The 15,731-nt window shown below is 40.6% G+C and overlaps 1 protein-coding gene across 1 annotated transcript in view; it reads right to left on the bottom strand.

Moving 5' to 3' along the window:
- si:dkey-175m17.7 (uncharacterized) overlaps nucleotides 1-15,731 on the bottom strand; it is a 35,243-nt gene that overhangs the window by 11,199 nt on the left and 8,313 nt on the right. Inside the window, exons 2-4 of the mRNA XM_059351089.1 lie at nucleotides 7,724-9,810; nucleotides 7,020-7,322; nucleotides 5,430-5,689 (exon numbers count right to left, since the gene is read on the bottom strand). Of these exons, the coding sequence (XP_059207072.1) occupies nucleotides 5,430-5,689; nucleotides 7,020-7,322; nucleotides 7,724-9,794 (2,634 nt within the window). The 5' untranslated portion in view covers nucleotides 9,795-9,810. The remainder of the gene's footprint in view (nucleotides 1-5,429; nucleotides 5,690-7,019; nucleotides 7,323-7,723; nucleotides 9,811-15,731) is intronic.

The raw sequence follows: 15,731 nt of genomic DNA, 5'->3' as shown, positions 1-15,731 counted from the left end.
GCCTTTCAGCACAGTGGTGCTCTGAGCTAAATGTGAATGCCTGCACCCTAATAATAATAATAATAATAATAATAATGATAAGAGTAATGCCAGAATTCTGATGTTTAATGTGTTAGCATGCTTAAATTTACGAATTAGCACTAAACACAAGGTACAGCTGAGGCTCGTAGGAGCAGCATTAGCTTGACAGGCATTTGGTCATAAATCTAAGACGTTTTTACATGTCTGTATCAAATATTACGGCATTAAATCTGATACCTACCAACCAATCAACATTTCCATCCCTATAAAACAACTTCGCTAACATGGCTAAAATAATTAGAATTGTTTTAAAATCTGTTTAATCCAGTCTTCATTCTCTTTAAATGATTAATTCTTTTAATTGTTAATATGCTCCACATGTCAACACCATATTATACACAGCAACGTGTGACACAAATATGCATCTAAGTTTCATTTACAGGATTAGTATTTTAACTTTTCATTTGACCCTGAAATGTTGTCTGATAAGTGCGGATAGAGTCTACATTAGTGTCAAATATTCTTATGTATGGATAATTTGTTATATACTGTCAATCATAAAACTACGACTGAACCTAGATAACATCTCTCACAAAATTAACACAGTTGCAGAAAAAGCAACATCACAGTTTTATTGACCATAATGAGCAATGAGATGGGCTTTTAAAAATGCTTTACTGCTACATTTGACTCTTTCTTTTCTGTCTATCATGCTTGTAAAGGAAGACCAACAGGAAGAGCTACAGATCCTACCGTTGTGCACACAGTCACTCTGAGATTAACACACTGCACCGAGGCAGCACAATAATAAAGCCTGGATTGAATTGGAACAATGAGCCCACTTTGTAACTGTCACCTTTAGCGATAATCACAACTTTGCATCAGCTAAATGTGACGTACAAAATAAAAGTCTTTGTGATATAGCAGCATTGTATTAGTCACAGTGCACCTCAAAGAATTATGAAGAGTATAGTCGGTACATGAAGGTAAAAACATTTTCTAAGTACAAGGACCAGTTACTACAATATGAAAATATTACATTTGCTTAAGAGAAACAATCCATCATGAAAAGGAAGAGCATCACAGGTTAGATAACATGAGTTTTGGGTCTCTGGAGGAGGTGGGACGGCGGGGTGAAACAGCACAGCATTACCATGATAGTCATACCTGAAGAGTTCTTACCCCCGTTAGGAAGGAAGGAGGTGATCTGCTTTTTTTCTTGCAACATCTCATCATCATCATCATCAGTCCTATGAATTTCTTGAATTCAATATTTGGTACAGGAAATAACACAATGTTTAAAAATGAGCAATAAAGTACAAACAGGAAGTCCCACAAATAAGCAATGCACGGTTATACAATGTTCTTAAAACCTTATCATACATACTGTAACAACTTTCCTCTTTTCAAGTGCAAAACACAAACAGAAGATTTTTTTTTACACACACTGACACTCACAGAGACACTGGCCCTTCAGTTTATAGGAATTAAAGAGAAAATGTTCCTTCGATGTGTCTCTCGGGTACAAACATCTGAGGTCAGCACTGACTCAACTGCACAGCAAGTGCATACAGTCCAGAATAAAAGAAAATGCTTCAACAGCCATTTTGCATATAAAGTCTGTATAAAAATCAAGGAGCATAGCAACAGGCCCTCTGCAAAGGTTAATTCTACACCTACTGGGAGCTGAGCTGGAGAGACTGGAGGAGTGAACAGCATGTTTGGTTGAAATCTCTCCAGCTGAAATAAAGGCGAGAGGTAAAAACAGGAATGCGGTATGCTGACCCCCGTTTACTGAGGTCTGATAACAGTGAAACTGTAATACTGCAACGCCAAGCACGGCTCAAGATCCTCTTTGTCGCTGCAGAGTTGGAAGATGGCGTTCTGTCCAAACGGTCGTTCATACAAAACAAATATTCATGTAAAAAATTGTAAATACACGGTTACAGTAAATGCGTATACCTAACATGATGAAGACTGTAGAAAAATATATAGCCTATATCAAAGTCACTTTGACAGAAAATAAATCCAACAAGCAAAATTCAGGATCATTTTACAAAGTCATATTTATAATGACAACACGGGAGGACCAGATTACACAAGGCTAAACTGAAGGCATTTTGGTTGTAGAAACTTGGTACGGGGCATTTTGTTAAAATCTGGAAAAGGGCCAACTGGGATTAAAATACTACAAGAAAAAAATACTAACAAAACTCTTGACTCTGTTGTTAAACTTTATATTCAGTCACGTGTACTAAGATTTGATCTGTTTGTGTTTTTTTCATGACCACACAAGCTTTACCTCCTCTCTTTAATGTGTTGTCAAGTGAGCTTTAATCAATTATAGCTGTGGGTCGAATGCCTGGACTATCAGAGTGTCAGACTCCTCTGTCTAAGAGTAGAACGCAACTAATTAAAATAATAAGACCACAGTGTCACAGTGTCACAATAAGTGTCCCCTCTTTCTACACCTGAATCTTTCTTTACAACAATGTCATATTTGATACTGTTGACACAACAAGTGATGCTAGCAAAAAATTAGAATCTCTTTTGCAAATGTTTAAGTCTTAATAAATACGGTATATATTGACAGCATGCCATGAAAAATGTGCATGGCATCGGTCTAAAAATGTGCAAAATAAATCTAAATCCTTACCTACCAGATTAGAAAACATCAGTTCTCCACTAATCACTGATTCTTCCCATAGAGGGAATTAATGGCGTTTTTACAGCAAGCTTAATGCTTTGAATTGCTGGAAAATGGCAGTATGTATCACACATTTTACTGCCCCTAATCTACACCGACTTTGCACACAATAACTGATTTATGAGCCAAAATTGTGTGACTGCTTTATAATAACAAGAAACTTTCAGTAATCACAATTTTTCATATCTTCCTATGTTCAGTTAGTTTTTTTTTATTTTTTATTTTACCATAAGCCAGAAGATTAAATATGCAGACTGGTTGAACAGGACCATAGACTGTATCAAAGAAGTGGACATAGCTCCAGGGTCTGAAAAGTGACTTAAACCTGCATTTTTTCTAATAAACAGCAGAGGGCGACTCCTGACACTACTGTTCACTTGACTTATTATCTCAGTAAACATTTTAATCAGTTCATGGTCTTAATTGCTGAGTTTAATTCTTCTTCAATACAGCATGATGTTCATTTAGTAAATTATGATCCCACGCGAGTAATATAGAGTTAAAAATAAAGTAGCGTATGCTTTGAGGCGTGGCTATCTGGCAAGTCACTACCAACTACCAACAACTCTAAGTTTGATCCTTTCACAGTGTGTTCTCACTAGCCAAAGTTAGCATCCCAATTCATACCTCAGATAATGTAATTTACTGATGCACCTTGCTAACCAAGCTAGCTAGCGAGTTAGGTGGTGACTTAGCATTTGCTACGTTTTACCTGGTCCCGCTAGGCTGGTAAACACCCCATTTGTTCAGCCCTTGTTTCAGAAAAACACAATGGCAACAGCCAAAATGCCAGACTCAAGGCTTTAAAACAGCAGTCCACAAACCAAAAGGTGACTTCATGTCCACTTTCTTTATACAGTGTATGTACGTGACCCTTAACTGCGGTTAAATGTGTATTGATACTCAGGCCTCAAGCTTAACAAGACATTGTAAGAGTTCACAGTGAATAAACCTTCTCTAATCAAACCAAATCCTTCATTAAAAAACCATGCATAGTCATGAGGGACATAGTTAAGAAGTTTAGCTTTAGGACAATAAGGCAAAAGAACAGCTAGGGAGTAACGAACACCAACTAATCAGCTACCAGAACTCCCCATCTTTAAAAAACAGTGCTTTTTTCGTCCTTCACAAAGGTATTAAAATAACTAAATATAAAGTATATTTGGCTTAAAGAGTGTCCATGACTTAGATAAGGTACTGTATGCAATGAAACTATAAAGTTTTTTTCTAACTGGTTCTTTGGGAAATAACACTTGTAATGCTACAGGATGTTGAATACAAATAAACTGAAATTTGAATCTTAATCTTAATCTGAAATCAAGGATTACAAATTAAAAGCAAAATTTCAAACATATATATGAAATCGTTTGGCTCTATGTTTCCGACCAAACAGGTTAAGCAGGATGTTAAATTTTGCTTCTTTACTGTAACTGTGTTTTGTCCAATAAATAAAACATTGTCTATTAGCGCTTATGCTAAATAGGGTCATGGGGGTGCTGGAGCCAATCCCAGCTGACATTGCATGAAAATAACTACCATGTGCTTTTTATATTTAGAGAGATATCGGTCCGTGCACCATGACAGTTTTCATGCCAAACACCAAACAAGAAAGTCACAGGAACGTCATTTTTTACGTCATAAGAAATTATTAAAACTTATGCATTCCTCTTATGAATTAGCCACAAAATAAACAGTGCACAGTTGGAAAAGGTCTGTTGTTTTAAAGCACATTAACCCACATCTGGTAAGATATTCTGTAAATCATAGTTTGCATAAAGAAATCTACTACTGTGGTTTCAGCTCTGCAGTAAATGTGTTTATAATGATCTTATTTCAGTGTGTTTGCCTACATATTGAAGTGTATGTTATATTAACACACATTAACCCTTTAATATTCCTCCAAACCTGGTGGTGCACAGCATTATTTTAGCTGTGCACTTCTTTTTTCTTTGCAAATATACAGGCCACTTCACTGAAATAATACCATTTTTACACATGTCCTTAAGCTGTCTTAATGCTACTCATGTCCCTACTCGGCCCATGCCTCTCTATTGCACAGTTTCCAAATAGGAAAAAAACACACATATATATGATAATATTAACCAAAAACAGTGACTGAGGTCTGTTTGATGAATTCTTGTCATTTTTGTGTCAGTCCAGTTGGTGATAATGAAACTAATGCATGGGAAGTAAAGTGCATTGCAATAACCTGTGTGATGGTGGAAACATCAGAGTGGTGCTGTAGATGAAGTAGGACATTACCGGTGAACCTTTTCCATTTTTGCGTACTCGTTCTGCATGCATTTATGATTAATGGCAGCAAGATGCTGTATTTCTCCGTGTGTGGCTGGGAATGTAAACGGTGGGAACAAAAGGCTAGAGGCGTCAGAAATAAAAGAAATGAGATATCTGAATGATGTTAGGTCTATACAAAATATTGGCACATTATCTTATAAACAGTATACTGGATTATGTTCATGTTGTCTAAGAGTTACTACTTAAACAAATGAAGTGTCCAGTCTTTTGTCTCATGTTTCACAGTATTAAAAGTGCACTAACTGCCAAACATTTTCCAATTGTAATTTTCTCACCATGTCTCTCTTTGACAATGTGCTGCACTTTTTCCTTCATCAATGCCTCTTATATCTCTTCTTTACCTGCAGTAACTCTACACACTCCTGACCCCGGACCTTTCTCACACCTGCGTCTCCACACCGTTAAGTTTAGGCATCAGAATACGAGGAGTAACACCGGAGTTGAGGTCCCTCTCGAACTCCAAAAGCTGGCCCATGAAGTTTAGATTCGGGGACACCACTGGACGACGGCTCCGGACGTATTTGTAGGCATCTGTCATTGTCATGAGGGTGTGCTTCATAAGGTAGGCAATGACAATGGTTGCAGAACGGGACACGCCTGCCTGGCAGTGTACCAACACTCCCTGTCCACTCTGATATGCCTCCTCTGTGAACGAGAACAACAAAATGGACGAGCTTAAATCATTTTATTCAATTAAAGATGAAAAAAAATGCCAGTATTAAGTAGTAATGCATGATTTTCGCTCTCATTAGAACAAACATACATCCAGCAACCCCTAAGACGGGCTGTCTTCACTGACTGTCTTTGAAACTATAGAAAAAGAAGAAAAGAAACTTGTCTGAAGGTCAGTCTCTTCGAACAGAGCGTGGGCGGTATGACTCAGGTCAGGAATTCATGACAGTAACACAATAGTCAATGCTGCAGCTTTGAAAGATAATAAACTAACTGTTAATATTATAGACTGTAAGGTTGTCACAATACCAGAATTCTTGGATACAATACTACTATATAAAAGCTAGACATCTTTTGATACGGCAATAAGAAAAAAGTCTGAGGCATTCAAAATAGAATCACTTTCTTCCAGCACACAGTCTTAGAGTAAAACTCTTTTTTTTTTTTTATAACTTTGGTACTTTGGATATCATCAAATGTGGATATTTCATCATTTTGAACCAACCTCCAGGCCTCAAAAGTGAAACCACTGTGGAAGTGCCTTAAATCTGCATTATTTTAATGGCCAGCAGGAGGCGACTCCACCGGTTGTACCAAGAAATCTGATTTTATAGAAGTATATGTTATAATTATCCTGCTTCCCATTTGATTCATTATCTCAGGAAACATTCTTATAGTGAGTTTACGGTTATAATCGCTACTTTTCAGTCTTCTGCAATACAGCATGATGTTCATTTAGTAAATTATGGTCCTACTTGAGGCTACCATATTATTTCTGATCGCTACCACAGATTACTATGCGTTTTTATCTTAGAATTTTTACCTTTTCAAGTGAATTAATTGTAACATTTAGGCCACTTAAAAGTGTCTTGTTTAGTGTATGTATGGATAAAAATACACTCTTAAGATTCAGCTGGACATTTAGAAAAACAATTGCCCCTTGCTAACCAAGCGAGCTGATGACATTTTAACATCTTTGCGGCTCCTTATCTGTTCTGTGCATGCCCTGGTTGCAAAAAAACAACATGGCAACAGCCTTACAGCAAGATGGCAACAGACAATATCTTTTTTTCTTTTAAGTTTGGGTGTGATGTCATAGTTGACAACTGTTTCAGACTTGTGATTAAGTCTGGTGGGTATATGGCTGGGATCACCACCGTACATTGCATCATCCATCTTTATATACAGTCTATGGTTGAGATTAAAAACTGTTCATATTGCAGATCAGTGTATTATGCTTTTTATCATCCCCCCAAAAATCATTCCTAAATCAAACAATATATATCAAGGGTGGGACTCTTACCAATGAACTCAAAAACCTCCTCAAAGTATTGTCGAAGGTTTTGCTTGCTGTTGTCTGTGGCCGGCAGCCTTTTGTAGCGCAGTCCGGAGTTGACGTGATAGAGGGGCAGGTGTGTTGTCACGTTGACCACGTAGCCGATGTTGAGGCGCAGCAGCAGGTCAAGGTCCTGGGCGTCTCTCTCGTTCCCCAGAAACAGGAAGGGCAGGATGGGACTGACCACGGCGTTCTCTGCATCTGGAGTCATCAGAGACTCATCGGACAGAGAAGCCGGCAAAGAAGATGAGAGCGGCAGAGAGAGGTGCACTGAAAGAAGATGAGACGGGGAGAAAGTATGTAGCATTATTGTCTGCTGTCTGTGCTGCACGGAGCATGAATTGACAAGAATTATACTTTAAAATACCTACAGGGTACATTTATTCGCTATAAAGGAGATCTGGTCATTAGCACAGATTATTTTTTTCACTTAAATGACACAACTTGCTGATAACCTAGATTCTGTGGTGTATCTGTTAAAACACAGCAGATATTAAATGCTCAGTACTCACTATAGACATCTGCAGTATGTGAGGGAAAAATCTTGCTAAATGACAACTACTAATGCTACTAAATATCACCCAGCTTGATGTCAGTGATTGCAGTGGAAAATCACAGATAGAATGCATATTTCACCACTTGGACTCAGGTGAATTGCAAAATATTCTTACTTCTGCTGTTCTCCTCATCTTGCTCTCTGTTCAGGGAGTTGAGGGCCAGGTGAAGTGACTGAGCCGACGGCAAGGAATGTCCTCCCTCCCTTTCTCTCTGCCAGGGCTTGGGTTTGATGAGTGTTGTAGGGGCAGACGGTGGAGGCGAGAATGACAAAGGTGACGATGGAGAGACAGAGCGGGGAGAGGGGGAACGTGGATATGCTACATCTCCGTCTTGCTCAGCTCCTCCATCTTCGGCTTTATTCAACAGCCTCTTCAGTGAATTCCGTCCTTCGTCGTACCCAGATCCTGACGTGCGGGCCATAAAATCAAGGGCAGCCATTTTTCCTTGCTGAAGCCGCCGTCGGCCAGCGCGGTCTGTTAGATGAGACTGCGCATATTCCTGGAGGTTTTGACAGTCCAGTAGGGCAAGGCCTGTTCCGTTGCTGCCATTTTTGGCCTGGGTTGCACAGGTCTTCCCAACTCCCACTCCCATCCCCGCACAGTGATTCTTTTGGGCTTTAGAATGGGTCATCTTCTTGGCCAGTTCTGCAGGCCAGATAGTACGCACGCTGTAGTCATCATCATCAGCTTGAAACATACCCATGGGATGAGCTGCTCCGATGCCTCTTCCCGGAGGTTTGCCTCTGCGAGGGTTAAATGTCACCACTATGGGGTCGCTGCTGCAGTAGCTGCAGGTGGAGCTTCCTGTCTGAGAGGCTTTGGGGTTGCAGCCTGTCACACAGCTCTGTATGGCCCGGAGGGGGGCAGAGGAGGACAGAGGGGTACAGGGCAGGCATCCTCCTACCAGTTTTTTGCGAAGGATAGCAGGACTCTCGAAGTTTCCGGCCTCGCCAGAGCAGGAGGCACAGCGGAGAGGTTTGAAGAGGCTTGCTCGGCAGTCAGACACAGTGCTGTTAGAAGAGGAGGTGTTGGAGGTGGAGGCGGTGGAGAGACACCCACCCAGATTTCTCAGGCCCATGTCTTTGCCTCCTCTCTTCACTGCTCCGACATTATGAACACAGGAGAACGAGGTGGAAGAGCTTCCTCCACCTCCTTGGCAGCTAGCAGAGTGGCCCTTACACCCTCTGCATCTTACCAACCTCCAGCAGCCGCAGCTGAATGGGTGGGTGCAGTCGATGGTGCAGGTGTGGTCAGGGCTGGGGAACCCTCCGGCGTGGGAGGAGCATGGGGAGAGGGGTAGACCATGAAGAATGTGAGGGCGGAGATCCCTGGCGCGGGACGGGTGTGGCTGGTTGAGCTGCTGGAATGGGACTGGGACATGGGTGGATTGGGAGGGAGGGGACGAAGGATAGTTGGCGTTTAGGATGGAAGCATGGGGCACAGGGACGGAGTTTTGGTGGTAGGGCAGACTGTGACTGTTATGGCTTTGATGGACAGTTCCCAGTTTGGAATTTTTCTTGTGACTTAAGGAGGGAAATTCCTGTTCGCTTCTGTTAAGAAAACTAGTGTTTTCCTTTTCACTCCTGAAGCGATGCTGCTGCGCCTGAGCTGGCACAAACTGCAGGACGCCTCCGGGCGAAGATGACAGCTGACTATGACGACTTCGCTGTGACTTGTGTTCAGCACCACCTGGCCTCCCTGCAGTTCCAGCTCTTCTCTCACATTGTCCTTGATCCAACTGTGAAGAGACACCTTTCCCTCTGCCACCTTTTACACTTCCGCTGCGTCCTAACGAGTTGCTGTTTCCTCCTCCTCGTCCTCCTTTGTCCACTGACAACCTGATATCAATAGTATGTGTGTGGGAAGGCAGCCGTGGGCAGAGAGTTACTGTGCCATTGCTGTGGCAGTGGCTAGGGATGTGTCTGGCACCTGCTGGGATGACAGGTTGGTCGCTCTTGAATTTCTGCACACGAGAGGATCTGCGCTTGCATTCCAGAGTCAGAGATTTACAGGAGGGAGGATAGAAATGGGACTGCGATGGGTGGAGATGAGGAGGGTGTCCATTGGAAGAGGCTGATATTTGAGAGGAGTGATGCGGGATGGTTTGTGGGGAAGCCTCACACAGGGCTAAGTGTTTTGGACGCTGAATGACAACTATGCGCTCATCAAGAGGGAGGGGAGGCATCTGGGTTTATGCAAAGCTGTCCAATGAAGAGGAAGAGAGAGACAGAAAAAGGGAAGTCAGTGAATTATTGCAGTTTGACAAACAATTAAAATGTGGGGCAAACTTTACATTCCCTCTGTTTAGACACAAACAGCACACTCTAATTAAAAATTATGAACACTGCCTTGCAACTATGAAATATTTATGTTGCAGTCAGTGCATGATTGTAAGCATAGTTGTGCTTTTCTGTTGATATAGTATGTTACCATATTGTGTAAGTACCTTTTAAAAGGAATAAATTATTTGTGAAATGTAAAGTCAAACCCCAAATCCACCACAAGAATGACAAGACATGTTGGCAACAGCAATATATATATATTTTATGTTTTGTATACTTTCATCTTTGAAGTGTATTTTGCAAAACACATCAAGAATAAATACAAAACCAACAACCAACAATGCTGCATCTCATTTTTGACCATTGACATGTCACGTATTTCCTTTCACATTTGCTGCAACTGAAAGGATATAAAGAGAAAACCCACTGAGGTGCATGTTAAATGGATAACACGTAGTGATTACGAAACCCATTTCAACATGCACATCACAATCTGCCTTCTGCTTATACCAGGACCACCTGTCAGGAATTTAATGCTCATCTATATTTGCAGGACTTTAACATTCAAATTTGAACTGTTCCCCAGTAATATCATTACCATTCGGGCATAAAATCCAAAGGCGCAAGAGTGTGAACCTGTTTGCTGTTAGCAGCAAATAATCCTTGCTAATCCTGATGGCAGTGAGGCTTCTTAAGAGATCAGTCACAAAAGCTGCATCAAATGAGCTGCAACTACCTTCATCCCTCTGATGAGTCCTCAGTCTTGATGAGACACATTCAGTCACATGAAATAATACGCCAAACCAAGTCATAGCTGATGGTAAAAATAGCTTAATATACTATAAAAACATAGCTGGACTCGGCATTTTCACTGCTTTTTGTTTTAAAGCTACAAGCCCATGTATGTGACTCTGTGTGTTTACATTGCTGCCTTTGCACTGAATAAAAAACCCTGTGACTCTCAAAATTCGCTAATAGCTCAGTGGGATTCTTCACTTTTAAGACTGTTTAATGCAGCAGAGCTTTGCAATTACCTGAACTAAAACACATCTGTCTTGTTCGTCCTGCTTCTGGAATAAACTAAATTAACTGAACCCTTTGGGCCAATTAGAAATGAGCATTTGTCCAGGCCATGGCATAAGCAGAAGGTCACCACATACACAACAATACAACTCGGCTGGAGGAGAAAGCTTTCTCACCATGACACAGCACAAAGAGATTAACTGAATGTAGTTTATAAATAGGCACTTTGTAATAAAATACACATACAAGTTTTTTTGTGTCATTAATTTGCCTTCATGATTAATGTTATTAATAAAAGATTGGTGCAGTTACTACAGGACTTTACGTTTTTTTTAATAAATCGGTACATTCATTATAAGGCTGCTCTCAAACTTTAAGATGAAAAATTATTGTCGTTAAAGTAAAAACCCACCCTCCGATACACTGTTAAATACAATCAATCTGAGATGTTCAGTGCACCCAGGAGTTGTTTGGTTGATGAAGTACTTTAATTTAGTTTTGCCACACTAGCAGCATGGCTGTAGGGGTGGTTTATACAGGTCGATTAGGAGGATGTTACCATGCTAATAGCACTGAGTTTAAAGCATGCAAGTGCAGGATTCTGAAAAGTGATGCATTTTCCTACAGACATTACAAGAAGGCAGTTGTTTGGCATTCTAGTCTGCTGAAATGTTGTGTCTGCCTCATGTTTGATGGATTCCCATGTGTTTGTAAGAATTTAGTGTAAACTGATGAGTCTAGAAAGAAACATCTGGGCGCTGACACTAAAACCTGTATACGCAATTTGCAACTATTGGTGTTGTCAGGGTGGATTTTCATTTTAACTGTAGGCATCTAAAGCCATATTTATCAAGAATCTTCAGGGAGTGGAAGAGCAAAAAGTCAAAAGTGGGAGGAACAGATAGTGAGGACAACACTGGCTGACAGAAACAAAGTGGGTAGAGATAAAATACAGGGGGACAGATTATAACGTGACACTGTAAACCACAGACTACAGGGGAGGAAGGAACATGTCAGAATAATCTGTGGATGCCTTCAGTCCCAACACAACACAGATACCGACCCATGGAGAAAGCAAACCACGCTCCAGTGTCCCCATGCTTATATCCACGCACAGAGTCTGGTGATGGTATCCTCATCTCTTTTTTTCTCCCTTTTTCAGCCTTGCCTGTGGTGGAGGGGGTGGGGGTTACATTGACCCAGTTTTATCATGGTGGAAGTCACTATCACTCTGATCACTTTTCTCTCACACACTGTAAACTGCATGCTGGCTAGTGGCCTTTTCACTAACTCATAGTCATGGCTTCAGCAGACAGTGAGGGCCACACAGAGACATGGAAAACACATGTCATGATACTTCACAGCAAAAAGTAAATATAATGCACAATAGACTACAGTGAAGTTTATGCTGGAAACATCACATGGGCTAATTAGAGTGACAATACACATTTCTGTGTTGGCAGAGTACAGAATACAGTCTTATATGCAACAGGATTTTAAGGGGAAAACAAATAGATTAATTAATAGCATTACAGTAATCTGCTTTGTCTTCATCAAATAATCTAAGATCTTAATGATTATTCTCATGTGAAGTGGTAATTTATCAGTCATGCATTGCCATCTTTGGAGAAGTAGTCTGATAATATCTCCTAAAATATTCCTATTGTTCATAGCTTTAATTGTTGAAGACAGAAACTGTCTGGTGCATTTGTCTGCCTGTGCTTTGACTGCAAATCTGACTCTTTTTTTTACTTGCTACATTAATTTGACAGCCGGAGTTACTCTTCGGATTAAAATTTTACATGACATATATTTATGATACACAGAAAAGCAGTGCCTGTTTGGGGCACTTTGTCTCATTTCAGATGTCTGTTAGTTGGGAGGAGTGTCACTACAGAGAGAATTCCTTTCTAATTTTCTCTTATTAAAAACACTCATTTTTAGCATGTTTTAACAGCGGATCAGTTTGAAATATTGCAGCGAGTAATAGAACAAGAATGAGCGGCCACAGTGCGCTGTTTGAAGAAGAGCTGCAGGCGACAGGCTGTACACCTTCATCTCGGCAAAGTATTCCACTGCTACCTCCCTGTGACTTTCACCTTTGCTGTCTGCAGACTCATGCTCTGTGCAGCATTAAATAGTTCACGGTTATTCACAGTATGATGGAAAAAAGAGTATTAATTACTGCCTTTATTATAACTACAGCAGTGTGTTTTGCTTTTACCACCAGAACATAGGGTGTCGGCAATCAATCTGGACTACAATCTTTATACCTAAATGCAGGAGTTTTCCATTGTTTTATTGGTGCTTTTACTTTTTTAGTTTGAATACTTCTTCTACCTCTGGTCTGTGGCTGTGGTGATTTGGTTTTGCAGGACTTTTGGCTGAAGACAATTTATAATTTTGACAAAACAAGACAAATACTTTTGAGAATCTAAATATCCTGTCATCTCAGTGCATTTGTTCTCTTGGCCCTGAAGACAGTTAGTGATAGGATCCACCTATGAGAATAAAAACTGTAAAATAGTGTGAACACTGTTGATTAGGAGGTTAATTAAAAACTGTGTTTAATTAACTGTGTTCGTGTGAAGTCCCTGCTGTTGGTTGGTCTTTCTAACACATAATGGAATCTGATAAAGGGCTGTAAGCTACCTGCTCTGCCAACACACACTGCATGCTGGGTGCTTTTGTGTGTGTTTTACAGCGATGTCTCTCAAAAATGAACCACTTCAGTCAGCTTCACTTGGAAGTTACAGCCAAACGGTTCAAAGTGTACAAAGTATATAGACTTCATTTTTTTATTATTGCTCCCTTGTTAATACAGAGCCTCAATTACCAGATCCCAGAATTGAGCAAGCAGCCAATGTGACAGCTCTAAAAAAACACTCTGCTCAGTTTGATGGCCAAAATTAATGTCTTATGAGTCCATTGCCATCAGACAATCTGTGATTTATAACTGTTATATTGTAGATAATGGTCAGGCTGTGTGTTGTTACTTCAGAGGAAGCTACTCTCATTGTTAGAATCACAGCTGACTACCAGGTGCATTACTGCAGCAATATTATACATCAGACAGCTCATACCAGTATGTGAGATTGCGTAATATATCTACCAGGCATATATGACTTCAGAAGTTTACAGTAAAATGTGAATAAGTTATGAGCTCCTCTCAGAAGAAGTGAGGCATAGCAGCCACTGACGACGCTATAAAAAAGTTTGGACAGAGTTAGCTACTTATATTAGGCAGTATAAATAAATGACGCAGGATGGATCAAGGAGCCAAATGCAAATATATGCGCATGATTAGGTGTGTATTAATATTAAAGGAAAAGGCTAACGTATGCTAAGCTTTGCAGTCACCTTAGCTGCTCCACAATCCAAGCACATGAAAGTGCAATTTTTAACTCACACAGATAAAAAGAAATATTTTTCAAAAAAGAAGTAGAAGAAGAGTGCCACTCAGTCCCTATTAGTGAGAACAGCAGGAGCCTACGGGGGAGATGATGACGCCCTCCCTCGGCTCCCTGCTACCCTACCAGCAGAATAAAGATAACAGCTTTACAGTCACAGGCAGAGTGAGGAGAGCGGCACACATGCTAATGTTTTTCCAGATGATTTAACTCTTTCTCAAACACCTGAACTTCAGTATAACAAATTGTTCTAATTCAATTGCTTAGCACTCTGAACTGTCTAATAGTTCATAAAGCAAAATCCAATCATAATTGGTGTCATTGTTGGTTCTGAGGGGGTAATATGAAGTCTGGACCCCCCTCTGGGTAACAAAACTAGATCTCAACATGACTCTCTGTCAGACACTGTAATGCGCTCACTTTTGAGGGACATATGTAGCATTATATGAATCTAAACGACCTAAGCCATCCATTGGTACCAGCCCAGTCACCTCAAGATATCTAATTTAATGTGTTTTATGGGAACCCAAATGTCTCCCATTTAGACAAGCCCACTTTATGTTTTTGCTGTTTTTTGCATGCAGTCTTAATGTATCTAAAAATGGTGAATTTTAATATTTCTGTCGTCCCTAAACAGTCTTGAAATTGCATAAATTGGGTGTGACTGGAAAGCTGAAACTCCTGTGTATTCAATTATCCCAAATGTATTCATGCGCCATGATGTTAGTCCATGGCTAGTCCCCATTTTAGGGAGAAATGCTCTCACTGCATAAAATAATGTGACCAAAATACAATGTTTCTTACAGATTTCTGACAAACAGTGCTGAGCTGCATCTTAAATTAATCTTCAGTTTCCCAGCTTTCAGATCATGTATACAACTTCTATGTAGCATATAAAGTTGACATGTCATCTCCTCCTAAAGATCCACTGGGCCCCCTCTGCAGTATGTTGCAGAGTTGTTTGTTTTTGAGACAGGCCCCACAAACAAGACAGGAGGATGGTGCGTGACTTATAGGAGACTATAAAGAATCTCCCTGTGCACTACAGTAATCAGGTACAGTGTAGAGTCAGTGGTGCACACTGTGCCTCCAGCTGGAGGTGGTGCAGTGAGGGTTTTTGGGGACAAGCTGTTGAGGGGGCTGATGTTTTGGGGAACAGATGGTTGCCTGGCTGTGCAAGATTGATGGCGATCTTCCCGTTCCCCCTCTCCGCCCCGGCTTTATGCAGCTCCTTCATCAAAAGGCACCTGACAGCTAAACACCCACGCAGCAGAGTGGACAGCACCAGAGCAAAATGTGAGGATGTGCAGCTCAATTACCGGCTGGTAAAATTGCTTGAGTTTTTGAATCTCTTCCTCTGCTGCATGAACAAGATTCTTTTTCATCACAGAAGAAAAAACAGGGCTT

The sequence above is a fragment of the Centropristis striata genome, chromosome 15 (genome assembly GCF_030273125.1).
Source record: "Centropristis striata isolate RG_2023a ecotype Rhode Island chromosome 15, C.striata_1.0, whole genome shotgun sequence".
NCBI lineage: Eukaryota > Metazoa > Chordata > Actinopteri > Perciformes > Serranidae > Centropristis > Centropristis striata.
This window is presented reverse-complemented; position numbering and strand designations above follow the sequence as displayed.